The sequence below is a fragment of the Schistocerca nitens genome, chromosome 4 (assembly GCF_023898315.1).
Source record: "Schistocerca nitens isolate TAMUIC-IGC-003100 chromosome 4, iqSchNite1.1, whole genome shotgun sequence".
Lineage (NCBI taxonomy): Eukaryota > Metazoa > Arthropoda > Insecta > Orthoptera > Acrididae > Schistocerca > Schistocerca nitens.
The window spans coordinates 16,039,958-16,066,958 of record NC_064617.1 but is presented as its reverse complement, the minus strand read 5'-3'; the positions used below and the strand labels follow the sequence as shown (position 1 = coordinate 16,066,958).

Below are 27,001 nucleotides of genomic sequence, written 5' to 3'. Positions count from 1 at the left end.
AGTCATCAGTTCCTTTCCGACTACTTCGTGTTCTTTCACGGAATGTTAAGACCTTCCTCGCCTAGCTGTCTCACACCCCCTTCCTCTCCACCTTGCTAGTGCTCATTTCTTAATAACTCCCAAGGCCTCTTTCATGCTGCACTCAGCTTTTACTCAGGATACAAACCGTAAGACTCCCCAGTTTGTCCCTCATCGCTTATCACCTTTGGCCAAAATTTTCTTTCCATGGAAAATGCTAATCTGTACTTACATTTGGAGTCCTCGACAAACAGGCTGGCTGAGTAAAGATTGAAGTAAGACGAGGGCATAGCCCTTCCTACAGGACCATGCCTGATAAGGCGCTGCAGTATTCTAACCATCTTTCAAATTGCACAGAGCTTTACTTTTACTCGTTCATGAAAGTTGTCAATGAATTATTACATTTTATACTCATTTAGTATTATTTTCTACTTTCCGTCCCTACTGATCTCAGAACTAATTTTCATATTGCAACAGTGCTTACTATTTTTACTTCATACATAGCTGAGTGTTTTTATTGATATGAGAATGGCCAGCTTCTAATCCCCCTGCCCTTTATTTTTATGGTCATTTCATTATTCCCAGAAAGGATCCTTCTGGATCACAAAAACCATGCCTTAATAATAACCTCGACTATTGCTAATTATCATTTTGACTTTATATTTACAGTACACCTTCCAGAACCAATGGGAGCAACAGCAACGAAAATATGAGGGAACACCAAACATCTTGTGAATGAATTAATGGCTGGATTGCTTTGTTAATTACATTACATGTAAAGTAGACAGAATAGAAAATGACACTTAACAAGAGCAAATATCTGTACTATTTTAAGCTCAGACATAATAAAGGATTTCACCTGCACAGATTTGTGTATCCCATATGCTAATATCAACTGATTAATAGTGTCAGCTAGGGAGTGAATGCTTTCTGAAAACATGCTGTGAGACCCTGTGTACATCCAAGCACAGAGTTTGAGAATAAAGTTGGTTCCATTTCTGTAAAAAAGAAAACAGTAATGAATATAGTATCATTATAATACAAAATAAATTCCTGTGTGGGGTACCATAATCTAGAATGTGTAGAAGTTTCACTCTAAAACAGAGTTACACAGGGTGCATACTGTGTCGTAATATTTGCTACCCATAGACAACAGATTTACAGAGTATTCAAAAATATCTACAGTGTGCAGATGTTAGGGCATTCACTACCCAACTCTTCCTTCTTTACACACCATGACTCATTTTGTGCACCAATCACCTTAGTACCTAACAAGATTGTTTACAACAAATGGCTAGCACCCAATATACATCACACGCAATTGTACTGCATGAGCACGTAAGTCCCTCTTGTCAAAGGCGGCCATTGAATTTTTGGAGACAATGATTTTCAATCATCAGAAGCGTATGACTGGCTTAGTCCATATGAATTCAGGCAGGCTAGGAAAAAATCTTACCTTCATAGTCACTGATTTTATTGAATTTAGCATATGTTAAAACGAAGGACTAAGTAAAGAAGTCCAAACGGAAGAAACCATTGTAATCATAAAGCAATTATCTTTCAAATAAGACAAACTCTACCAAAATATCTAGAACTGTTGCAGAGATACAGCATTTTAAATTTTTTTTACGGAATTCGCATCTTCAAAATGGTGTTCACAGTGTCATCTTTGAGGCCTGTATGTCAGTGCAGTAATTTTTTTAGAGAAAACAAAAAAATAAATTTCTTACTTACTCCTGAATTTTAACAAATGCCAAATTAAATCCGAGACTATGAAGGTGTCCAGGATTTTTGAGAATACTACTATTAGCAAAATTGACCTGCAGTTGTTGGGGTCTTTGTTGGGTACAACTAAATTTACCTTCAGTTTTGCTGAACCTGTTGATAAATCTAGCAATTCATTCACCAAGTAGCTTTATTCTTTGATTCAATATTCCACCACCACCACCACCACCACCACCACCACCACCACCATCAGACTTCTTCAACTTAAGTTTATGTATGGTTTTCCTCAGTCCATCTTCGGTGATTGGTTACAAGAGCATGGTATTGTACGAGGTTTTTCATAGTTCAGCAACCTTCTTTTTAGTCTATTTATTTATATTGCTATCACTGGGTATGTTTCCTATTTCTCTACCGTCTGTAACCACAGAGTTGTCTATTTTCATTAAACTGATCTCTTTCTCCGTTTGACAAATATTTTACATTCTTTCACTATTAATTACATTCTAAACTGCCTTGATCTGGGGGTTTTTAGTTCACTGTGGTGGTATTATGGGCTCTTGCTTTCATCTCACTTATTATTTTCCTGTACTACTTCTGTTATGTTTTATAGTTATCAGTACTGTCCATCCATCTCATTTCCTTCAGCTTCTTACACTGTTTCAATATTTCATTGGCACCCACTGTACTTGATCCTGAAGCTTCTCTTGTCTCTTTACTTTGTAGAATAGTACATTAAAATGATTTTTAACAGCTGTAATAAATGAATTATACTTTTCATTTACATTCTGTTCATGTACATTTTCCTTACTTACTACTGTTTTAAGGATGTTAAGATTTTGCTCACTGATTATCACAATTTTTTTGACTGTTCATTTTTATTCTAATACCATGTCATTGCCTGGGAAAAAAATCCAGAATCAGCTATTTATGTTGATCAGATATTTCTCTTTGAACTACATGTGACTCATAGCTATATCTACAAACATTACTAATGACATTGTCTGTAACTGTATAATTCTGAGACTTAACTCTTTTTGGTGCTGACACTGTTGCCTCCATACTATACTGTATTAACAATTATTCTAAATCTTTTATTGATTTTGATCCTTTTCCTTCAGTATTAAAATCTCCAACTATAACAATGTTTCTCTTCAAAATATCATACAACATAATGTAATACAATATAATACAGTTGGGTGGTTAAAAATGTGAAAGTGAAGAAGAATTACATGATCTGCTGAATGGAAAAAACAGTCCAACGAGAACTGAATATCAACAGAGTACACCGAAGAAAAACGAAAGTAATGAGAAGTAGCAGAAATGAGAACAGTGTGAAACTTAACATGAGGGTTGATGGTCATGAAGTAGATAAAGTTAAGGAATCCTATCTAGGCAGCAAAACAAGCAATGATGGATGGAACAAGGAGAACATCAAAAGTGGACTAGCACTGGCAAAAAGTGCATTCCTTCCCATGAGAAGTCTACTAATACCAAATACAAACCTTAACTTGAGGAAGAAATTCCTGAGAATGTACATTTGGAGCACAGCATTGTATGGTAGTGAAACATGGATTGTGGGAAAACCGGAACAGAGGAAAACTGAAGCATTTTAGATGTGGTGCTACAGACGAATGTTGAAAATTAGATGGGCTGATAAGGTGAGGAACGAGGAGGTTCTGTACAGAATCAGAGTGGAAAGGAGTATGTGGCAAACACAGACAAGGAGAATGGACAGGGTAGAGGGGCAGGAAGAGGGATGAAGGAAAAGGACTGGCGAGGTTCAGGAAATGGGAGAGTTACAGAAAAGTCACCCATAACCCTGGGTAAGGGGAAACTTACCAGGCGAAAGCAGAAGGAAAAATCAAAACCTCACCAGTCCTTTTCCTTCACCCCTCTTCCTTCCCCTTCAATCCTTCTGCCAGAAGAAGGAGCTACTGGTTCTGGAGGCTTGAACATTTCCTGACATTTTATATTTCTTTTTTCCTGCAGCTCTCTGGTGAGTACATTTTTTATTCACCCAACTATATTATTATTTTCAAAAACTTTCACATTCATATTCATTCACTGAATGATGGCAATCCCCCGCCCCTCCCCTTTCCCCTCCAAAAAGATAATAATCTTGCCGTCTGGTGACCTTTACACACAAAACACTCGTATGTCATGTCACTAATTTAGTAATTTCAAAGTCTTTTCTTTAGTAATAAGTAATCTCTCATCTTCATTATTTACAGTCTTTCGGAGTTTTTCTGTTTTAATATATACACATTTTACCACCTTTACATTTAGATCTACACAAGTAACTGTATGAGATGTAGTTCTTTGTCAGATTTTGTGGTAGAGGATACCTATAAACAAAATAAAAAAGCTGGTGATATGTGACCCATAATCAATGTGTAGCATCTTCCAGTAGGCATACTGTGCTCAAACTTTCTTAGGATACAATCAGTTGGCATATCTGAGATTTCTGGATATGGATAATGTTAAAAAATGAAGCAGCAAGTCCCTCTGGACAAAGAACACTACCTTTGCATTTCTTGGATTTATGATCGTTTCCAAGAACGCAAGCAACATGCCACCAACTTTGAGAACTAACACTATTGTCTAACACAGTTTTAATAAATCCAGCTTCAATGATGCAAAAATCTTCTGAGGATAAGAAATGATCTGCATACTTGGTTTACCATTCAAAGGGAGTGGCTTCATTGCAGCCTGAAAATTAGACACTAAAATGACAGAATGTTGTTTATACGAGTCCTGAGTGGTTTATGAATTACTGTATCAGGGGGAAAACATGATTTCATTCTGCATATATTTCTCTGCTGTGCACAATTCAAAATGGATTCCAGGAATGGTTACTTGATGACATTCATACAGTTGCTTAGATGTCATAATTCAATTTTCAAGTGAGATTTTTTTTATATATTTCATATAGTGGTGCACAGCAATAATAAAAAAAAGGACGTCTTTACTACGTTATAATAATTCTGTGCTGCTCAATGGCCTGTTAAGCAATCAGCTTTTACAAGAAATGATTGAAGGACAATATCTTGTATTCTGAGCAGTCGAAAGTGAAGATGCAATTCAAATACTTGAATTCAATGTTATCCTATTGGATTGGTGCATCAGTTCAATACTGTTTTTCCAAAAGTTTCTAAATATTTTGAGGAAAGGGCAATTTGTCAAAAATAGAAAAAAGAAAGGAAGAAAGACTTGCTAGGTCAAAAGCTATTTGTACTTACAGTATCTCTTAGTTTTATGGGTACCATAAATTATTAAAAATTCCTTAATCTGGAACATCAAGGTGTAAAAATGCACCTAATTTTGTTGACAATATTATGAAAAGGATAGTTGCTACTCACCATATAGTGGAGAATCTGGGACGCAGATAGGCACAACAAAAAGATTATCAGCAAGTAAGCTTTTGGCCAAACAGACCTTCACAGGAAAGAGATCAAACGAAAAAAAATCTAATTTTGTTGATTTCATATGGACTAACCCATGTTCCAGCTCATCCAGTAGCTATAGAAATGGGCAAGTGTTTGTATCTGCTGTGACTGCCTATATCCTTAGAAGCATAGAAGCTCAGTACATTTCCAGTTACACACGAGACTGTAGAGATATACATTCAAATAATTTCATGAGACCCATTCTCCAAAAATTTAAATTTATCCATGTTGTTTGGAATTGTATGAGACCTGCAACTGCATTACAAATTTATAAAATAATGTTTACAGTGGTCACATTTTGGCTGCATGCTGCCATCATCAGGTACATTACACTGATCTGAAGTATGAGGAGGATTGTATGCTGGATGTGCCTGTGAGGTTGTGTGCAAAAATGTGAACATGTATGGAAAGACACATTACTTTATTGTGCATTTTCGGTAGGCTGTGTGTTTTAGTAACTTCATTAATACTTTTTTTTTTTGCTGGAATTGAGGTACAAATACCACCTGAAGCAAAAAATCCTTATGATAAAATCCACCTCTATGGCCAAAATTATTCATTATAAATGTTATGTTTACTACATTGCTCTTGGAAAATTGTGACACAAGTGATATTAACAACACATTCGATACACTCAAACTGGACAGATATATAAAATTCATTGTAGAATATGAACACAATGGTGGCATTATCTGCCTAAGCTTTAACTTCAGTATGGATAACAATTTACAGAATTTCGAAGTTCACAGAAAAACAACAAACATCACCATACATAGCCGATCTTGGCACCCTACAACACAGAAACACGCCAAATACAGAGCACTAGTTAACGAAGTCAGCAATATAACAGATGGTTATCATTAATGTGCAGTTGTCCACAGAGGCCCAGTGTGGGCTGTAATTATCGCATGGCAGCAAAACTTGGTAGATACAATAACATGTTAATGCGGAATTGATTTACACTGGAAAAAAATTAGTTCCAATTTTGGCCACCATGTACAAATCTGGAGTTGTACATCACCTCGTCATCCTCTCCAGTGCTGATATTGAACAAATTGTGGAAGCAGTGGTTGATAATAATATCAAGAGTATGCCTCTCTCAATTGATGATCTTTTCTGCTCACATCCCATTCCTAATCCATTGCATATGGAAACATTTTTGTATCTTTCTTATATTTGCAGCACCAGATTTGCATCTGGTGGCAAAAATTAAAATTAATTTTTCTAGCATAAATCAGCTCTGCAATAGAGTCTCTATCGAGTTTTGCTCCCGTACAATAATTACAGCTCACAATGGGCCTCTGTGAGTAGCTGCACTTATTATAACTATCCAGTACCAACATATGAATATGCAAAGCATAATCAACTCAACATAATCAGGCAAATAGCTCTAGCAAATGGCTCTGACAGAAACACTTATCGATCTCACATAGAATAGCAAAAACAATAATAAACCAATTGCTACACACAAAATAAAAGACGAACCCACTGCTTGCAAACTACCAAAATTTTCAGATGCACAACATCAACAATGCTTTCGCAACAGGCAAACAGCAGCACACACTCGGACACAATGTAAGCACACACAACTAGACCTTTACAAAACAGTTAGTAATACATGTAAAGTCCTAGGCTACTGAGAGAGGCTTAAAATAATATAAAAAATACAAAAAAGAAAGATTATACGAAATCAGCAATAGGCACCCAGATAAAGGACTCTGCCCACTCACTCCATGATACTGTGAATGATCTTCATGTATTACATAAAATAGTCAGTGGGCGGCAAATGAACTTGTAGGAAAATTTAGGAATATCCATCCACGGCACTGTATATGGTAAAAGGTTGCTAAATTGTAAGATAGAAAATTGCAATGTATATTTGTTCAAAAATTTCTCTAACGTGGAGTGATTATTTATTAACATAAAGAAAAATTATCTTAACATTTGTGTTTAACCAAATACCAAAATGTCATACTATCCTATATGCTTGTATAAAAAATATTTTTTCTTCATTGTTTATATACCTTTAGCAACTGAAATAAGTTTATCATAGCAGTTAAGAGTCTTTTGAAGGCAAACAAAAGAAGGCAAACGTCTGAATGTGATATATTAACTAATAATAATCCTGACAATGATGACAGTGACGACTACCATGTTTATTACTGTGCTCTGTATGCCAGACAAATATCCAGCAAAAATCTACATTAACACATTAACAAAATTACACTGTAGAGCCAAAGAAACTGGCACATCTGCCTAATACCATGTGGGACCCCCGCGATCACGCAGAAGTGCCACAAGACAATGTGGCATGGACTTGACTTATGTCTGAAGTAGTGCTGGAGGGAATTGACACCATGAATCCTGCAGGGCTGTCCATAAATCTGTAAGTGTATGAAGGTGTGGAGATCTCTTCCGAACAGCACATTACAAGGCAGCCCACATATGACAATAATGTTCATGTCTGGAGAGTTTGGTGGCCAGCGGAAGTGTTTAAACACAGAAGAATGTTCCTGGAGCCACTATGTAGCAATTCTGGACATGTCACATTGTCCTGCTGGAATAGCTCAAGTCCATCGGAATTCACAATGGACAAGATTGTAAGCAGGTCATATGGGAAAATCCCCACTTCATCATTTCCTCGGAGATGCTGTGTCCCATCACTCGTGCACCAACAACAACACCATGTTCAGACTCGCTTAAATTTTGATAACCTGCCACTTTAGCAGCACGCCAGACACTTCTTTTATTATATAGGCACTGCCAACCGCAGTGCCATATTCTGCCTGTTTACATATCTCTGTATTTGAATACGCATGCCAATACCAATTTCTTTAGTCCTTCAGTGTATTTTAATATGCAACTCCCTCAACATACACACTAAAATAATGTATACTTCTGTACAAGGTTAAATTTTGATACATAACGCCATGGGAACATCTGGCATTAAGCATCATAATTGAGATTGATGTATGTGTAACTGCAATGCACCTGACAACTGCAGCACGCTATCAAAATGTGTTGTGCTAATAAATGTTAGTAAAAAGTAACTTAAGTGGTGAAAATTGTTCATAAATTCAACGAGAAGAATTTGTCACTCATCTGTTTGGTCCACACTGGGAAGGGCACACCAACAGTATGAGGGATAACTATCTTACTGAACACACACCACTATTCTCACATAAAACTTAATTTATACGACTTGTAGGAGCTTTAAAAATGCTCTGAAAACAACAGATTTTAATGCTAGCCAAACTAGATCACACAATTTATAAAAGTACCACTGTAACTTGATTGTACCGTGTCCTGTCAACATTTCTGGAATCTGACACCCAAACTAATGCTTTATGCAGAAAATATCATTTGATTCTGTTGTTTTCACAATTACACAGTTTACTCATAATTTTAATTCAATCTTTTGTAAATGTCACGCCGATTACTACAGTGGACAAGCATTTGACTCACATAATGATAGCAGTAATGACGACACGTCCCGATGATCCAAACAGCCCCGCTTCCTGAGCTTCTTGCCTGATCTGTGCTCCTTGTTCACGTCTGTAGTCACGGAGGCGTCTCTTCACATTGAAGATATCTGAATAAGGGTGTACATTGAAAATCTCAGAAGCACAATAACTAACTTTTTTTAACAACAAATACAACTTTATGTTTTTTTGTAACCAAAAGACCAAACGTTACATTTAACACAAACGGTAAGAGCATTTGGTGATTTGGGCAGCCTGGATGTGAAATTCTAGTACTGCTAATGAACTCCTCTAAAAATGAAAAAACTATTTCTAACTTACAGAACTGTTAAGTCCTTTGTCACGGGAAAAAGAGGGATAGATTTTGGTTGGCCAACAACTCAGATTCACAGCTGAAGTGGACTCACCTGTTATGAGGCCAAGGGGAGGCACAGATGGAGAGGGAGGCATCAGTGAAAGTAAGAGGGACATTGCTTACTATTGCATCAGCTGCATCTCTGAAATGAAAGGACAGATTGAGAAATCAAGACAGATGCACCACCCCACACCGTTTGACCTATGTCCGTAGTACTGGCCGAAACTCCGAGCAAACTAATGCAATACCTCTCAACTGACAGCACCTCTATGGAGGTCCGATTTGACACGGAGCCTGCTGTCCCTCACTAACGTGGAAACTTACTGGTGCATTGGCATCCCATAACTACAGCAATCAAAGCAGCAAGGGGTTACTTACAGCAAATGTATTATTTCAACGAAGGACCAAACTGTGCCAAAGATAGATCCAAAAACATAATTTGTAATCTAACCTACGTTGCAGCTGCAAACATACACTCCTGGAAATGGAAAAAAGAACACATTGACACCGGTGTGTCAGACCCACCATACTTGCTCCGGACACTGCGAGAGGGCTGTACAAGCAATGATCGCACGCACGGCACAGCGGACACACCAGGAACCGCGGTGTTGGCCGTCGAATGGCGCTAGCTGCGCAGCATTTGTGCACCGCCGCCGTCAGTGTCAGCCAGTTTGCCGTGGCATACGGAGCTCCATCGCGGTCTTTAACTCTGGTAGCATGCCGCGACAGCGTGGACGTGAACCGTATGTGCAGTTGACGGACTTTGAGCGAGGGCGTATAGTGGGCATGCGGGAGGCCGGGTGGACGTACCGCCGAATTGCTCAACACGTGGGGCGTGAGGTCTCCACAGTACATCGATGTTGTCGCCAGTGGTCGGCGGAAGGTGCACGTGCCCGTCGACCTGGGACCGGACCGCAGCGACGCACGGATGCACGCCAAGACCGTAGGATCCTACGCAGTGCCGTAGGGGACCGCACCGCCACTTCCCAGCAAATTAGGGACACTGTTGCTCCTGGGGTATCGGCGAGGACCATTCGCAACCGTCTCCATGAAGCTGGGCTACGGTCCCGCACACCGTTAGGCCGTCTTCCGCTCACGCCCCAACATCGTGCAGCCCGCCTCCAGTGGTGTCGCGACAGGCGTGAATGGAGGGACGAATGGAGACGTGTCGTCTTCAGCGATGAGAGTCGCTTCTGCCTTGGTGCCAATGATGGTCGTATGCGTGTTTGGCGCCGTGCAGGTGAGCGCCACAATCAGGACTGCATACGACCGAGGCACACAGGGCCAACACCCGGCATCATGGTGTGGGGAGCGATCTCCTACACTGGCCGTACACCACTGGTGATCGTCGAGGGGACACTGAATAGTGCACGGTACATCCAAACCGTCATCGAACCCATCGTTCTACCATTCCTAGACCGGCAAGGGAACTTGCTGTTCCAACAGGACAATGCACGTCCGCATGTATCCCGTGCCACCCAACGTGCTCTAGAAGGTGTAAGTCAACTACCCTGGCCAGCAAGATCTCCGGATCTGTCCCCCATTGAGCATGTTTGGGACTGGATGAAGCGTCGTCTCACGCGGTCTGCACGTCCGGCACGAACGCTGGTCCAACTGAGGCGCCAGGTGGAAATGGCATGGCAAGCCGTTCCACAGGACTACATCCAGCATCTCTACGATCGTCTCCATGGGAGAATAGCAGCCTGCATTGCTGCGAAAGGTGGATATACACTGTACTAGTGCCGACATTGTGCATGCTCTGTTGCCTGTGTCTATGTGCCTGTGGTTCTGTCAGTGTGATCATGTGATGTATCTGACCCCAGGAATGTGGGAATAAAGTTTCCCCTTCCTGGGACAATGAATTCACGGTGTTCTTATTTCAATTTCCAGGAGTGTATATAACTGTGATGCTTGTACAACACATAGATGAAATCCCGAGATCAAATCCACAAATCACAACCACATATTCTTTATACAGGTTCAAAAACTGTTTAACAGCTGCAGGTAGTTAGTTGAATCAATGCTAAATAATCTAATTTTCAATCATAAATGTAGCTTATGGCATTTGGACATTGCTTTGTCGTAGAGTGTGACCAGTACGTTCACACTGAAAGAAAAAGTAGAGTTTTAATGATTATGAGGGTTAGGAGCAGTTAGCTCAGTATTACTGAGTAACTGGGCTATTACCACCACAAGAATTCAGGAACTGTGTGAAACTATGAGGCGTTTCCAGCAAACAAGTGTCTCTAAAACGGCCAATTACTCAGACGGCAAACACAAACAAGAACGTAGCGATTAAAAACAAGGCATTCCGTCACGAAAAGGTGGACCATCAAAGGTTAAATGCAATGAGTACAAAGTGGTGGGGGAGTACCAATTAACAAATGTCAATGGATAAAAAGACAGTGCCGTGTCCAACATGTAACCTAGGTACGAGGACTGCAGCCTCGGCAGCAGCATCAACAGCCTTGTTTCCTGGCACACTGACATGACCAGGGATCCACATAAACATCACAGCGGTTCTATCAAGAGTAAGAAAGTGACAATATTCCTGGACCCGTTGCACTAAGGGATGGGCGGTGTACAGTGCACAGAGACTTTGAAAGGTGTGTTGAGAATGTCTGAGCAGAGCACACAATTGAAAAGCCTGTGTCACCAGATGTACTCCATGGCCTGATACAAGGCACCAATGGCAAAGGCACACCCAACATCACGGTCAACCGAGAGCCAAAGATACAGTCGCAAAGTTCCATGCAAAGGTCGTGAAACTGAAGGTGACAGAGCAAGGCTGGAGTAGTGTCCTTAGGAAGCAAATGAAGACCAAGGTGGACACAGACCACCACACAAAGCCAAGATGGTGAAGGGTCCACACACACTGAAGCTTGCAGGGAGCGAGAAGTTATCCTGCCGGAGCAAGAGCCGAAAGCAAGCCCCAGGATATAATAGAGAAGAGGAATGCGACCCATATTGGCGATCAAAGGTGTCATCAAAGGAGGGAGCATAGGATGGGTGGCCATGCATGGCAGACAAACAGCATGCATATCTGCTGTGGAGACAGTCACAGCAGTAGTACAGCAGTAGTTCAGCAGCTTCTACATAGAGACACTCAACCGAGCTAGTGTAAAAGGCGTCAGTGGCCAAACAGACACCACAGTGGTGGACAGTATTGAGACGACGTAAGAGGGACAGACATGCAGATGCATAAACAAAAGCAACCATAATATAATTCTGAATGGACAAGTGACTGGTAAAAACAGAGGAGAGTAGTTTGATATGCACCCCAGGAAGTACCATTGACAACACGTACAATATTGAGGTACCGTGTACAGCGGGCTGCCAGATACGACACGTGAAAAGATCAAGAAAGTTTTGTATGGAGCACGAGTCCCAGGAATTTCGTAGTTTCAATGAATGGAAAAGCAACAGGCTCAAGATGTAAAAATGGTGGGAGAAACCAATTGCACCACAAGAAATTCATACAAATAGTTTTGTCAGTGGAAAAATGACAGCCATTGTCAAATGCTCCATGAGTAAAAACACAACACTGAAGATGCTGCTCCTGAGGATAAGTCCGTAAAGAACTGCAATAGATGGCAAAATTCATGACACGGGTGGACAAAGTGACAAGATGGTCAACTGCAGAACGCTGAACTAGAAATCCACACTCTGCGGTGGTTATTAAATTGCGAGACATGAGCCACCATACCAAGCAGGCATGAATCATACATTCCATCACCTTGCAAACACAGCTGGTGAGACAGATGGGGTGGTAGCTAGAAAGAAGGTGTTTGTCCTTACCGGGCTTAGGTACAGGTATGACTGGCTTCACACCAGCATCTGGGAAACACGCCCTCTGCCCAGATGCGGTTGAACATATTAAACAGAAAGTGCTTTCCCACAAGAGAACAGTCTTGCAGCAACATCTGAATGTTAACAGCGTCTGGCCCTGGGGCAGAGGATTGGGGATTCAATGAGAGAATGAACTAGCTCCCTCACAGTAAAAGCAGCATTGTCGCACTCACAATTCTGAGAAGAAAAGGATATAGCTCAAGCCTTCTCCAATCGTTTCCGATGGAGGAAGGCAGGGTGATAGTCGGAAGAGCTCGAAATTTCCGCAAAATGGCAGGCCAAGGTGTTGGAGATACCAATAGGGTCCACGATGACATCTGCAACTGTCAGGCCACAAATTGGGGAATGGATCTTGGTCCCAGAGGGCAGTCAGAGGATGGCCAACACGACAGAGGAGGGAGTGGAACTGTTAAAAGAACTGGTGAATGAAATCCAGCTAGCTCTTTTGCTATCCCAAAGAATACGAAGACACTGTTTATTACGAATGCAGTTTGCCATCATAGGATGACAGCTAAAAACGCAGAGAGCACGTCTCTGTGTGCGAATCGCGTCACAGCATTCCTCACTCTACCAAGGGACTAGGAAAAAGCGTGGTAAAGAGGAAGTGCAGGGAATGGAATGTTATGCAGCAGTAAGAATAATGTTTGTAAGGTCCATCTGGTCATCACAACTGGGGAAATCGTGTTCGTCGAAGGTCGCCAGGGAGGAGTGAAGTCACCAGTTGGCCTTAGTAATCTGCCATTTGGGAGTGCACGCAGGTGGGGTAGGAGTCGGCAAATGATAGCACGTGAGAAATGGTCACTCAACTACGTGTCAGATAGAACGGACCAGTAATGGGCAAGCTGGGCAGTGCAGAAGGATAATAGAAATGGAAAAAGGTATGCAAGGAGTCGGAAAGGGATGTGGGTGCTCCTGTGTTAAGGCAGATGAGGTTAAGTTGATTGAGAAGGTCAACCAAGAGGGCACCTCTCTGACAGGTGCTGGAAGAACACCGAAGTTGATGCTGCACATTAAAGTCACCGAGCAGCAGAAACAGGTGAGGGGTAGCTGCCCAAGAAGCTGGAGGAAGTCTGCCCTGTTGACATCGAATGGCTGAGAGACGTAAATGGTACAATGGGGAAAGGTCAAGCTTGAAGATGGTTAGTTAGGGACTATGAATGTTATCCCATATGAGCAGCATGATCCCCCCCCCCCCACAAGATGGAATGCCGACCTCAGGGGGAGGGTCAAAATGAACCAGGAAGAAATGTGAAAGCTCAAAGCAGATGTAAAGACGCAATTTCGTTTCCTGAAGGCAGTGTACAAGGGGACACAGCAATTCTAAAAGCAGCCATAAACCCTCTTTGTTGCATTGAAGGACATGAACATTCCATTGGAGGAGAGCCATGATGAGGAAAAAATGAAGGGATGTCACATCGACAGCTGCCGAGTGCCAGCCTGTGAAGATTCGCTGCTACAGGGCACAGAGGCAGGAGGATCCAGCTCCATGAGGTCCACGGAAGCATCAGCTTTTTTGTGCTGTCGATCTGTGGAGTCTGACACAGAAAAACAGTTGGTGGTGCACACCAGCGATACAGAGGCCAGCTGGGCAAAAGTATCAAGTGGCGACACCGTCAAAGAGGATCTTCGAGTCAGCGAAGAAGAAGACCATATGCCTTTGTTGACTTCTTCGAGCCTTTCCAGTTAGCAGAAGAAGACTCGTGTGTTGGTTGACTGGAGGGACATAGAAAGTCTTCACGGGAGTGCTCCTTCTGTCCTTTCATGCCTGCTAGCTGTGTAGCTAGTGACTTCGACCTTTGAGGTCAGAGTTTGATGGCTTGTTGCACAGTTGGACAAGGAGACGGCGATGCTACCTTGACGCTGGATGATCTCACAACTTCAGAGGTGAATTTGAGGATGCATGTATGCGTGGCATGTGCTTCTCCAGACGGTAGAACGCAGGGTTTGCAAATAGCCAACAACTTGCGAGCAACCGAGTAAGGCACTTTTTCCTTTACCTGGATCTCCTTGACAGCCCACTTGTCAAGATACATGGGACAATCTTGAAAGGTGGCGGCATGGTCACCATTGCAGTTGATACAGTGGGGAAAAGGAGGCGGACAATTGTCGTCCTGAGCATCCGTACCGTGTCGACGAGACGTTCTAGGGCGGTTGAAACGATGACGCTGGTAACAGCTCATTGGGTTCACAATGTACGGTCCGACTGTGATAATTTCATAGCCTGCTTTGATATTGGACAGAAGCACCATTCTATCAAAGAAGAAAAAGAGTGCGTGTGGGCACTACGAAGGAATCAACCTTTTTCATCAACCAATGGATGGCAATGACATCCTGATCAGAGAGGTATGATTGGATTTCATCAAGCAGCCTAGTGTAAAAAAAAACATCATGGGAAGAATTCCAAGTTCTACGGGCCTGAACACGGACAGGATAGCTGTGGAGAAGCGAGGCGGCACGTAGTAGTTGTGCTTGAGAACCAGAAGTAGCCTCCAAATGCAATGTGCCATTCCATAAATGAGAGCAGAATTTCACAGAGCTGGCAATCGCATCAACACCTTTCTGAATAATAAACGGATTATTGTTGCGAAGGACTGACTGTCTTCAGTGTGTGAAATCACGAGCAACCATGGTGCAGCTGGAAGGGTCTTTGAATCGTTAGTAACATTCCATTTATGTCTCATACATGTTGATTGTTGAGGACGATTGGCTCAATGCAAGAAAATCCCGCAAGAAAATTCCCCACGATTGCCAATGTGTGCTCCTTCCAACTAGGGGCCCCTTCAAAAGGGGCGCACCCACCTTAGGTGACTGTTCACACCTCAGGTCACACCTCCCGAACAGCTGACAGAGGGGCCAATCAGCAATTTGGGAAGGTAGCAGATCAGGCAATCACCCCTATCTGGGCCTGGCTTCTACTAGGGGTTACATGCAAATCCTACCTGTTGACCCAGGGCTGGGAATTATGCATTACCCAGCCACCTGTCATATGTCAGAGACGTGGGCCAGCCTTCAGGAGTGCACAGGAAGGAAGAAGGGAAAGAGGAACCTCAAACACCAAAGCACAGGAAGGATAGGAGAAGGTGATCATAGAAAGGAAAACGAACGCAAAACAGTGGTGACACTGTTCTTGTGTCAGCAATGGACAATGCGAAACATTGCCAATAACACCCCAGGGGACAAAGAGTAGCAAGCAGACAGATATGCAGCACGGAAGGAAAAAGATGCTGCAAAGGCTGGGGCCCCACGGTAGCCGAGCATGAACTCGCCAAAGAGTGGCAAGCCCCCTGCAGGGACGAAGCCAAGGTGGTGAAGGGTTTACACCCACCAGGAAATTTGCATGTAGCATGAAGTTAAGCTGCCAGAACAAGAGCCGAAAGTGAACTCCAAGGGATGCATCCCATTCTGGCAATCATAGGAGTCATCGAAGAAGGAGGCATACGATGGATGGTCATGCATGGCAGATAAATGGCACGCATATCTGCTGAGGAGAAAGTCACAGCAGTATGACAGTGGTAGTTTCGCAGCTTCTGCATACAGACTCTCAAGCAGGCTAGTGTAAAGGTACCGTATTTACTCAAATCTAAGCCGCACTTTTTTTCCGGTTTTTGTAATCCAAAAACCCGCCTGCGGCTTAGAATCGAGTGCAAAGCAAGCGGAAGTTCTGAAAAATGTTGGTAGGTGCCGCCACAACTAACTTCTGCCGTCAAATATATGTAGCGCTACACAGGCATGCTTTGTAGGCACAAAGATAAATACTGGCGCCGAAACCTCTGCGTCAGTAAATAAATTTAAAAAAATAAAAAAAATAAAAAAATAAAAAAGTGGAAGACGAGCTTTTTTCCTCTGCCCCGAGTTTCGACCACCGCATTTTCATACATTATCCAACGAAGTAAATACAAATTCCGTATTGTTTATCTTCGAATGTAGCAGAATTTCAATGTACTACGAAAATCAGACTGGCAAGACTCTTCGGGATGTTTGTCAATATGGCCAACTCTACATTCTGAATTTTTTCTGCCTGTGAGAAGAGAGTGTTGCTAATAGGAACCTGATGAAATGTGAATCACATGCAGTATTCTCTTCACCATAGGAATAATACGATAAACATTTTGCCATGTATTCTTTCGTGTTTGCTGCTATCTCATTTCAATCCTGTCTGCCTAATAAACTACGAAACTAGAGTGACACAACAGCAAACGCGGAAGAATATACGTATCGTGTCATGTTTATATTCATATTATTCTTATGCCTAATAGTGATACAGTCAGATATGAAGAACAGCAATTGACTAGATTTTTAAATCTAAGATGACTCTAATTTTTGTGCAGAATTTGATGTACTAAACAAGTGGCCGCAAAGATTTTCAAACAGAGAAAAATTTTCGCCAACTCTCGTTCAAAACATGTTCTATCATACGCAGTCTATTATTTAGTTCTTGTTGATCATTATCAAAGAATGCAGCAGTGTAAGTAACAACAAAAAAGCAAGCCATGCCGCGAGCGGCGACAGGCCATAAACACGCACTATCAGAATGCGACAAACGATGCATGACACAGTACAGTAATGCATTTTCAGCTTAGAGTGACGTAAACACCTATAACAAAGAAAACGGCACTTATCAGATCAAAGCAAAATAAGCAATCGATTCAAACCAGACGAAGCACGTGAAAAAGGAAGGGTACCCGTATAAATACGGACAGAGCGCCTGACGCATAGCAATGGCTACCTGGTAAAGCTTAACTGCTAAGCTTACGACTCGAACCAAACTACTGTAGCTGTATCGTCATTCATTCGATCTAAATTGTGTCTCATATTACAATGGAACAACTTTGTTTCGATTTGGAGGTGCGGCCTAAAACTTTTCTCTCCCCTTGAATTTCGAGTCTCAAATTTGAGGTGCGGCTTAGTCAGGAAATTTTTTTTTCCTCTATTTCGAATCTCATTTTTCAGGTGCGGCTTAGATTAGAGTGCGGCTTAGATTAGAGTGCGGCTTAGATTAGAGTGCGGCTTAGATTAGAGTGCGGCTTAGATTAGAGTGCGGCTTAGATTAGAGTGCGGCTTAGATTAGAGTGCGGCTTAGATTAGAGTAAATACGGTACCAGTGGCCAAACAGATGCCACAATGGTGGATAGTATTGAGATGATGGCATAAACAAAGCATCCATAGTCTACTTTCAAACGGACAAGGGACTAGTGGTTCAACATGCTCCCCAGGAAACACCACTGAGGACACAGGACATTGTGGGACCGCGCACAGCAGACTGCCAGGTAAGACATGTGGGAGGGCCAAGAAACTTTTGTATCAAGCAAGGGCCCCAGGAAGTTTGTAGTTTCAAGAAGAGCCACAGACCCAAAATGTAAAGATGTTGGAAGAAACCAATTGTGGCAGCAGAGATTCATACGAGCAGTTTTGTCAGGGGAAAATGAAAGACTTTGTCGATGCTCCACGGGTAAAGATGATCGAGAAATGGCTGAAGATGCTGCTCAATAAGACAGGTCCACGGGGAACTACAATAGACGGCAAAATTGACAACAAGAAAGGAGGCGGAGAAGTTCAGCAGGAGACAGGCCATTATAGGGTTAATGGTGATAGTAAAGAAGACAATGCTCTGGACGGAGTCTTGAGAAGCACTGTTTATCTGTACGAGTCTGTCCAACAATGCAGAACCCATATGGACCTTGAAAACTCAGTCTTTTAAAAATTCCTGAAGCAAACTTGGCACGACCATGGAAGCCCCACACCTTTTTCAATAATAAACGGATTTACTGTAGTGAAGGACTAACAATCTTCAGTACACGAACCATGACGAACCATGGTGCAGCTGGGAGGGTCATCGATCATTAGCCTATTCTGTTTACGTTTCATAGCTGTTGACTGTGAAGATGATTGACTCATTGTGAGAAAATCCCATGTGATTGCCAGTGTCTCTGATGGCACACTCCTTCCAACTGGGGGCACCCTTCAGAAGGGGGAACACCTGCCTTAGGTGATTGTTTACACTTCAGGTCACACCACCCGAGCACCTGACAGAGGGGCCAATTGGCAATTTGGGAAGGTAGCAGCTCAGGCAACCACGCCTGTCTGGGCCTGGCCTGTGCCAGGGGGTACATACAAACCCTATCTGTCAACCCGGGGCAGGAATTATGCGTTGAGAGAAGTGGAGCAGTAGCTAGAAGGAAGGTGTTTGTCCTTACTGGCTTACGTACACGTATGACAGTGGCTTCATGCCAGCATCTGGCAAACGTGCCCTCTGCTGAGATGCAATTCTATGTATTAAGCAGAAGGTGCTTGCCTGCAAGGGGAAGGTGCTGCAACATCTGAATGTTAACAGCGTCTGGCCCTGGGACAGAGGATCAGGATGAACTGAGAGCATGAACTAGCTCCCTCATAGCAAAGGCTGCACTGTAGGACTCATAATACTAAGAAGAGAAGGGTATCACCCGGGCCACTTCTGCCAACTTCTGATGGAGGAAGGCAGGGCGATAGTGGGAGAAGCTTGGAATTTCCACAAAGTGGCTGCCCAAGATGGTGGAGAGACAAGTAGGGTCTACACTGACACTGTCTGCTACAGTCAGGTCAGAAGCTGAGGAATAGATCTTGGTCCCAGAGAGCGATCAGAGGTTGGCCTACATGACAGAACAAGTAGCAGAACTGTTAAAAGAACAAGTGAATGAAATCCAGCTCTATCTTTTGCTATCCCAAAGAACGCGCCAACACTGTGCATGCAACTGTTCATAATGAATGCAGTTTGCCATCATAGGAGGTCAGTTAAAAACGCAGAGAGCACGTCTCTGTACGTGTATTGCAATTGGTATATTCTAAATGCTCTGAAGGAATCTTGTATTTTCTGCTTTGCTTCGAGCAACTACAATTACTACAGAACATTTTTTTTTATTTTTATTTACTAAAAAACAATGTTCTTAAATGTTGCTTTCCCATGTAACAAGATTAAACTCAGTTTGCTGGTATTGCCAGCAAGAAATACGAACGAAAGTCTTCAACTTGCATTTTCCAAACAAGTTTTAAAATTCAGTCCAAAAGTAGTATGTGCTTCACTGTAATGACTAAAATATTAAGCACTGGCTTTTTCTGCAACAATGTCATAGATTCTATTAGCAGTGTAAAATGACTGTAGCAATGTTAATCCTCAGCCTTCCTTGCTGATGCACAAGATAATTTTTTAAGTCCAGACATGTGATAGTGACAGACATGAACTGACTGCAAAAGGTAATGACATACTGAAAGCAAGACAAATTTAAAAACAAAAGAAAACAGTTGAATAGGAAAGGAAAGGAAGGCGATTTGCAGAAAATCAAGCTGTTAAAAATTTACTTCTATATTCCAACCATTGTTCTGATGTATGTACACAGAAAATGTGCAGCCTAACAAATATAACACACAATAATGAAGTCAATGAAAGCAGCAGGATTTATTTGTATTTGTCTGTATTGGGGCGATGTTAAGGGGGAACACAAAATATGAGAAACACCATATCTCTTGTCAATCGTGCAACTGTGCAGAAAATAGATACTATTTGCAAATCCTGAACAGCGACTATCCACCTATATTTTTCTCCCCAACAACTCCAGAGAACATAGAATGACCACTAACAAGCAGTTTAATAACAGAAAACTATGTCAGGTGGGATAAGGATAGAGCAAGAAGTTGGCCAAGTATTTCTGAAGGAACCATACGACTACTCATTTTAAGCGATCTATGGTAACCATGTGTTGTCTACATTTGGATCACTTGATAGAAACAAACTGTGCTTGCTGCTCCTGAATCCAAGTCCAGTGTTTTATCCACTCAACCATCTTGCTCAATTCCAAATTAGTAATTTCTCGTATCCACAATTAGATTCCCACCTAGCTTACAACTCTTTATTACATTTTTCATTCAGTTTATATTTTTGGTTAATGAACTGAGAAATTAGCCAAGGTACTATTCTCTTAACTCATCTGTAATGCTACAGACAAGAGAAAGTTTATAATATATAATATTTTATCAAAATGTACATAAACCAAATATTTCTGCACCATTTCCACTGGTTCTGAATAGGCCATAATTCAAGTGTGTTCTGTTCTGTGTGTAAGATGTTTGGAAAATTATCAATGAACTGAGTAATTTAAAGACAAATTTACAGTGATCAACTTCACTTTTTATCTTTTGCTGAATTACTACATTCCCAATCAATGTTCATCATGTATATAATCTATGTAGATAGAATTTGGAAGTAACATAACATATATTGTACTGTCAGACATTGTCCATAACTTTACACTAGAAATTCCACTGCTATTGATTTCATAAGCAAGCATTTTCAGTTCTCATCCATTCAGAAATGCTCACACACAATGTGTACTCTCTCAAAACAGGAAATTCCTCATAAAATCCTTATTTTACAAATCATGTTTCACGAGCCTATCCTACAGACAAATAATTCATATACTTACTTTGCTGATATCTTTTCCTTTCATTTTCTCGGATCGTAAGTTCATGTAGAAGTTGTTCCTTTGATCCCCAAACTTCCAGTGCTCTGTCAATAGAGTATTGAAATATAACTGGTAACGATTTACAGATGACTAGTAAAATTTGCACATCATACTTTTATTTCTAATAAGACAAAAACTGAGAAAGAAAGAATTACAATAAAGCATGAAATACCTTACTTTGCCTCTACATCTTTCCTCCAATAAACAGTAATTGGAGGTTCATTCTCATATGGCGATCTCCGTTTTGTCTTTCGCAGACCCTCAAGATCGGATGGTTTCAAAAGGAAATCTGCCATTGCTCTGACAGGCGTTATGAAGTTCCGTTCAACTGACGTTGCAGTAACATCTACACGCTGTCGTTTCTTCACTGTAAATTAAATAGGTGCAACTTGTTTTAAAATCATAGCCCTAAACCATATTCAACCTTTTAATCAACTATGTATTTATTTACACACAAAATAACACCCTGGCTAAAATAATTTTACATAGGTCATTCCATGTCAATTAAGACATTAACTTTCTTACTCAGCATCTCAGATATTGATGAAACCTGGCTTATTTCTTCACCTTACCCAAATCAAATTTCAGCAATTTACCCGACTTCACTTTCATTTTATGGCACTTCAAAGTTTTGAAGTTTTGGTTTTTAACACCGCAAGTGCACAAAGTTTTTCTAACATTCTGAAAATAAATTATAGTTTTTCGTTTATCATCCAGAATATAAAAAATTTGGTGGTGCTATACCCAACAGCATAAGGATTGTAAGTAAAATGACCTAATACTTTTTCAGTAGCACACAAAAGCAGGAAAACATTAGGATAAACCAGAGCATCCGTTACCATCTGGCAAGCTTTGACCAATAGTATCATAAAAATACCCCAGATGCAACAAAAACATGATTTTAAGGTGGCACCAATAACCTTAGACCTTTAAATGGCACAAGAATTATAACCATCAGGTACAAAATTGTACAAATTCTTATCTCACTAGGGGTAAGATAGATACTGCCTACAGGAAAATTAAAGAGACCTTTGGAGAAAAGAGAACCACTTGCATGAATATCAAGAGCTCAGATGGCAACCCAGTTCTAATCAAAGAAGGGATAGCCGAAAGGTGGAAGGAGTATATAGAGGGTCTATACAAGGGTGATGTACTTGAGGGCAATATTATGGAAATGGAAAAGGATGTAGATGAAGACGAAATGGGAGATACGAAACTGCGTGAAGAGTTTGACAGAGCACTGAAAGACCTGAGTCGAAACAAGGCCCCGGGAGTAGACAACATTAGAACTACTGATAGCCTTGGGAGAGCCAGTCATCACAAAACTCTACCATCTGGTGAGCAAGATGTATGTTGTTGTTGTTGTTGTGGTCTTCAGTCCTGAGACTGGTTTGATGCAGCTCTCCATGCTACTCTAACCTGTGCAAGCATCTTCATCTCCCAGTACCTACTGCAACCTACATCATTCTGAATCTGCTTAGTGTATTGATCTCTTGGTCTCCCTCTACGATTTTTACCCTCCACGCTGCCCTCCAATGCTAAATTTGTGATCCCTTGATGCCTCAAAACATGTCCTACCAACCGATCCCTTCTTCTAGTCAAGTTGTGCCACAAACTTCTCTTCTCCCCAATCCTATTCAATACCTCCTCATTACGTGATCTACCCACCTTATCTTCAGCATTCTTCTGTAGCACCACATTTCAAAAACTTCTATTCTCTTCTTGTCCAAACTATTTAACGTCCATGTTTCACTTCCATACATGGCTACACTCCATACAAATACTTTCAGAAACGACTTCCTGACACTTAAATCTATACTCGATGTTAACAAATTTCTCTTCTTCAGAAACGATTTCCTTGCCATTGCCAGTCTACATTTTATATCCTCTCTACTTCGACCATCATCAGTTATTTTACTCCCTAAATAGCAAAACTCCTTTACTACCTTAAGTGTCTCATTTCCTAATCTAATCCCCTAAGCATCACCCGATTTAATTTGACTACATTCCATTATCCTCATTTTGCTTTTGTTGATGTTCATCTTATATCCTCCTTTCAAGACACTGTCCATTCCGTTCAACTGCTCTTCCAAGTCCTTTGCTGTCTCTGACAGAATTACAATGTCATCGGCGAACCTCAAAGTTTTTACTTCTTCTCCATGAATTTTAATACCTACTCCGAACTTTTCTTTTGTTTCCTTTACTGCTTGCTCAATATACAGATTGAATAACATTGGGGAGAGGCTACAACCCTGTCTCACTCCTTTGCCAACCACTGCTTCCCTTTCATGCCCCTCGACTCTTATAACTGCCATCTGCTTTCTGTACAAATTGTAAATAGCCTTTCGCCCCTGCCACCTTCAGAATTTGAAAGAGAGTATTCCAGTTAATGTTGTCAAAAGCTTTCTCTAAGTCTAGAAATGCTAGAAAAGTAGGTTTGCCTTTTCTTAATCTTTCTTCTAAGATAAGTCGTAAGGTTAGTATTGCCTCACGTGTTCCAACATTTCTACGTAATCCAAACTGATCTTCCCCGAGGTCCGCTTCTACCAGTTTTTCCATTCGTCTGTAAAGAATTCGCGTTAGTATTTTGCAGCTGTGACTTATTAAACTGATAGTTCGGTAATTTTCACATCTGTCAACACCTGCTTTCTTTGGGATTGGAATTATTATATTCTTCTTGAAGTCTGTGGGTATTTCGGCTGTCTCATACATCTTGCTCACCAAATGGTAGAGTTTCGTCATGACTGGCTCTCCCAAGGCCATCAGTAGTTCTAATGGAATGTTGTCTACTCCCAGGGCCTTGTTTCGACTCAGGTCTTTCAGTGCTCTGTCAAACTCTTCGCGCAGTATCTTATCTCCCATTTCATCTTCATCTACATCCTCTTCCTTTTCCATAATATTGTCCTCAAGTACATCGCCCTTGTATAAACCCTCTATATACTCCTTCCACCTTTCTGCCTTCCCTTCTTTGCTTAGAACTGGGTTGCCATCTGAGCTCTTGATATTCATACAAGTGGTTCTCTTCTCTCCAAAGGTCTCTTTAATTTTCCTGTAGGCAGTATCTATCTTGCCCCTAGTGAGACAAGCCTCTACATCCTTACATTTGTCCTCTGGCCATCCCTGCTTAGCCATTTTGCACTTCCTGTCGATCTCATTTTTGAGACGTTTGTATTCCTTTTTGCCTGCTTCATTTACTGCATTTTTATATTTTCTCCTTTCATCAATTAAATTCAATATTTCTTCTGTTACCCAAGGATTTCTATTAGCCCTCGTCTTTTTACCTACTTGATCCTCTGCTGCCTTCACTACTTCATCCCTCAGAGCTACCCATTCTTCTTCTACTGTATTTCTTTCCCCCATTCCTGTCAACTGTTCCCTTATGCTCTCCCTGAAACTCTGTACAACCTCTGGTTCTTTCAGTTTATCCAGGTCCCATCACCTTAAATTCCCACCTTTTTGCAGTTTCTTCAGTTTCAATCTGCAGTTCATAACCAATAGATTGTGGTCAGAATCCACATCTGCCCCTGGAAATGTCTTACAATTTAAAACCTGGTTCCTAAATCTCTGTCTTACCATTATATAATGTATCTGATACCTTTTAGTATCTCCAGGATTCTTCCAGGTATACAACCTTCTTTTATGATTCTTGAACCAAGTGTTAGCTATGATTAAGTTATGCTCTGTGCAAAATTCTACCAGGCGGCTTCCTCTTTCATTTCTTCCCCCCAGTCCATATTCACCTACTATGTTTCCTTCTCTCCCTTTTCCTACTGATGAATTCCAGTCACCCATGACTATTAAATTTTCGTCTCCCTTCACTACCTGAATAATTTCTTTTATCTCGTCATACATTTCATCAATTTCTTCATCATCTGCAGACCTAGTTGGCATATAAACTTGTACTACTGTAGTAGGCATGGGCTTTGTGTCTATCTTTGCCACAATAATGCGTTCACTATGCTGTTTGTAGTAGCTAACGCGCACTCCTATTTTTTTATTCATTATTAAACCTACTCCTGCATTACCCCTATTTGATTTTGTATTTATAAATCTGTAATCACCTGACCGAAAGTTTTGTTCCTCCTGCCACCGAACTTCACTAATTCCCACTATATCTAACTTTAACCTATCCATTTCCCTTTTTAAATTTTCTAACCTACCTGTCCGATTAAGGGGTCTGACATTCCACGCTCCGATCCGTAGAATGCCAGTTTTCTTTCTTCTGATAACGACGTCCTCTGGAGTAGTCCCCGCCCGGAGATCCGAATGGGGGACTATTTCACCTCCGGAATATTTTACCCAAGAGGACGCCATCATCATTTAATCATACAGCAAAGCTGCATGTCCTCGGGACAGGTGAAATTCCCTCGGACTTCAAGAAGAATATAATAAGATTATGCTTATCCATTACGGATATTTTAGAACCGTGACTGTATATTGAAAGTAAATAAGTTATACCCAACTGCAACCAGTCACTTTCTTTGAATGATAATGCTTTATTGCATGAACCGGTTTTCGAACCTTTTCAGGTTCATCTTCAGATGGTTTCTGGAGGATCTGGGAAGTTACATCATTACTGTTAGTAGCATAATGATGGGTGCTGGTTTGAAACAGTAGGGCGGGTTTTTTTTGGAATCTGTCTGCATCCATTTTGATGTCCAGAACACTTTCACACAAACTATGTTAGTTTACTCTTTGACAGTGACACTTTACCAGCATCCAGCATGCGCTTTACAAAAAAAGCCGCCTATACTGTCGCAAACCAGCACCCAGCATTATGCTACTACCAGTAATGATGTAACTTCCCAGATCCTCCCGAAACCATCTGAAGATGAACATGAAAAGGTTCGACAACCGGTTCATGTAATAAAGCATTATTATTCAAAAAAATTGACTGGTTGCAGTTGTGTATAACTTATTTACTTACAAGAATATAATAATTCCAATCCCAAAAAAGGAGGTGTTGACAGATGTGAAAATTACAGAACTATCAGTTTAATAAGTCACAGCTGCAAAATACTAACGCGAATTCTTTACAGACGAATGGAAAAACTAGTAGAAGCCGACCTCGGGGAAGATCAGTTTGGATTCCGTAGAAATGTTGGAACATGTGAGGCAATACTAACCTTACGACTTATCTTAGAAGAAAGATTAAGAAAAGGCAAACCTACGTTTCTAGCATTTGTAGACTTAGAGAAAGCTTTTGACAATGTTAACTGGAATACTCTCTTTCAAATTCTGAAGGTGGCAGGGGTAAAATACAGGGAGCGAAAGGCTATTTACAATTTGTACAGAAAGCAGATGGCAGTTATAAGAGTCGAGGGGCATGAAAGGGAAACAGTGGTTGGGAGGGGAGTGAGACAGGGTTGTAGCCTCTCTCCGATGTTATTCAATCTGTATATTGAGCAAGCAGTAAAGGAAACAAAAGAAAAATTCGGAGTAGGTATTAAAATTCATGGAGAAGAAGTAAAAACTTTGAGGTTCGCCGATGACATTGTAATTCTGTCAGAGACAGCAAAGGACTTGGAAGAGCAGTTGAACAGAATGGACAGTGTCTTGAAAGGAGGATATAAGATGAACATCAACAAAAGCAAAACGAGGATAATGGAATGTAGTCAAATTAAGTCGGGTGAT

General features: G+C 41.2%; 1 protein-coding gene across 2 annotated transcripts in view; it reads right to left on the bottom strand.

The window, feature by feature from the left end:
• Positions 1–27,001, bottom strand: part of LOC126251529 (zinc transporter 9) — a 214,573-nt gene that overhangs the window by 175,000 nt on the left and 12,572 nt on the right. For both annotated transcript variants that reach the window (XM_049952022.1, XM_049952023.1), the window contains 4 exons: positions 21,545–21,734; positions 21,329–21,411; positions 8,655–8,781; positions 878–1,016 (listed from right to left, as the gene is read on the bottom strand). In XM_049952022.1, the coding sequence (XP_049807979.1) occupies positions 878–1,016; positions 8,655–8,781; positions 21,329–21,411; positions 21,545–21,734 (539 nt within the window). The remainder of the gene's footprint in view (positions 1–877; positions 1,017–8,654; positions 8,782–21,328; positions 21,412–21,544; positions 21,735–27,001) is intronic.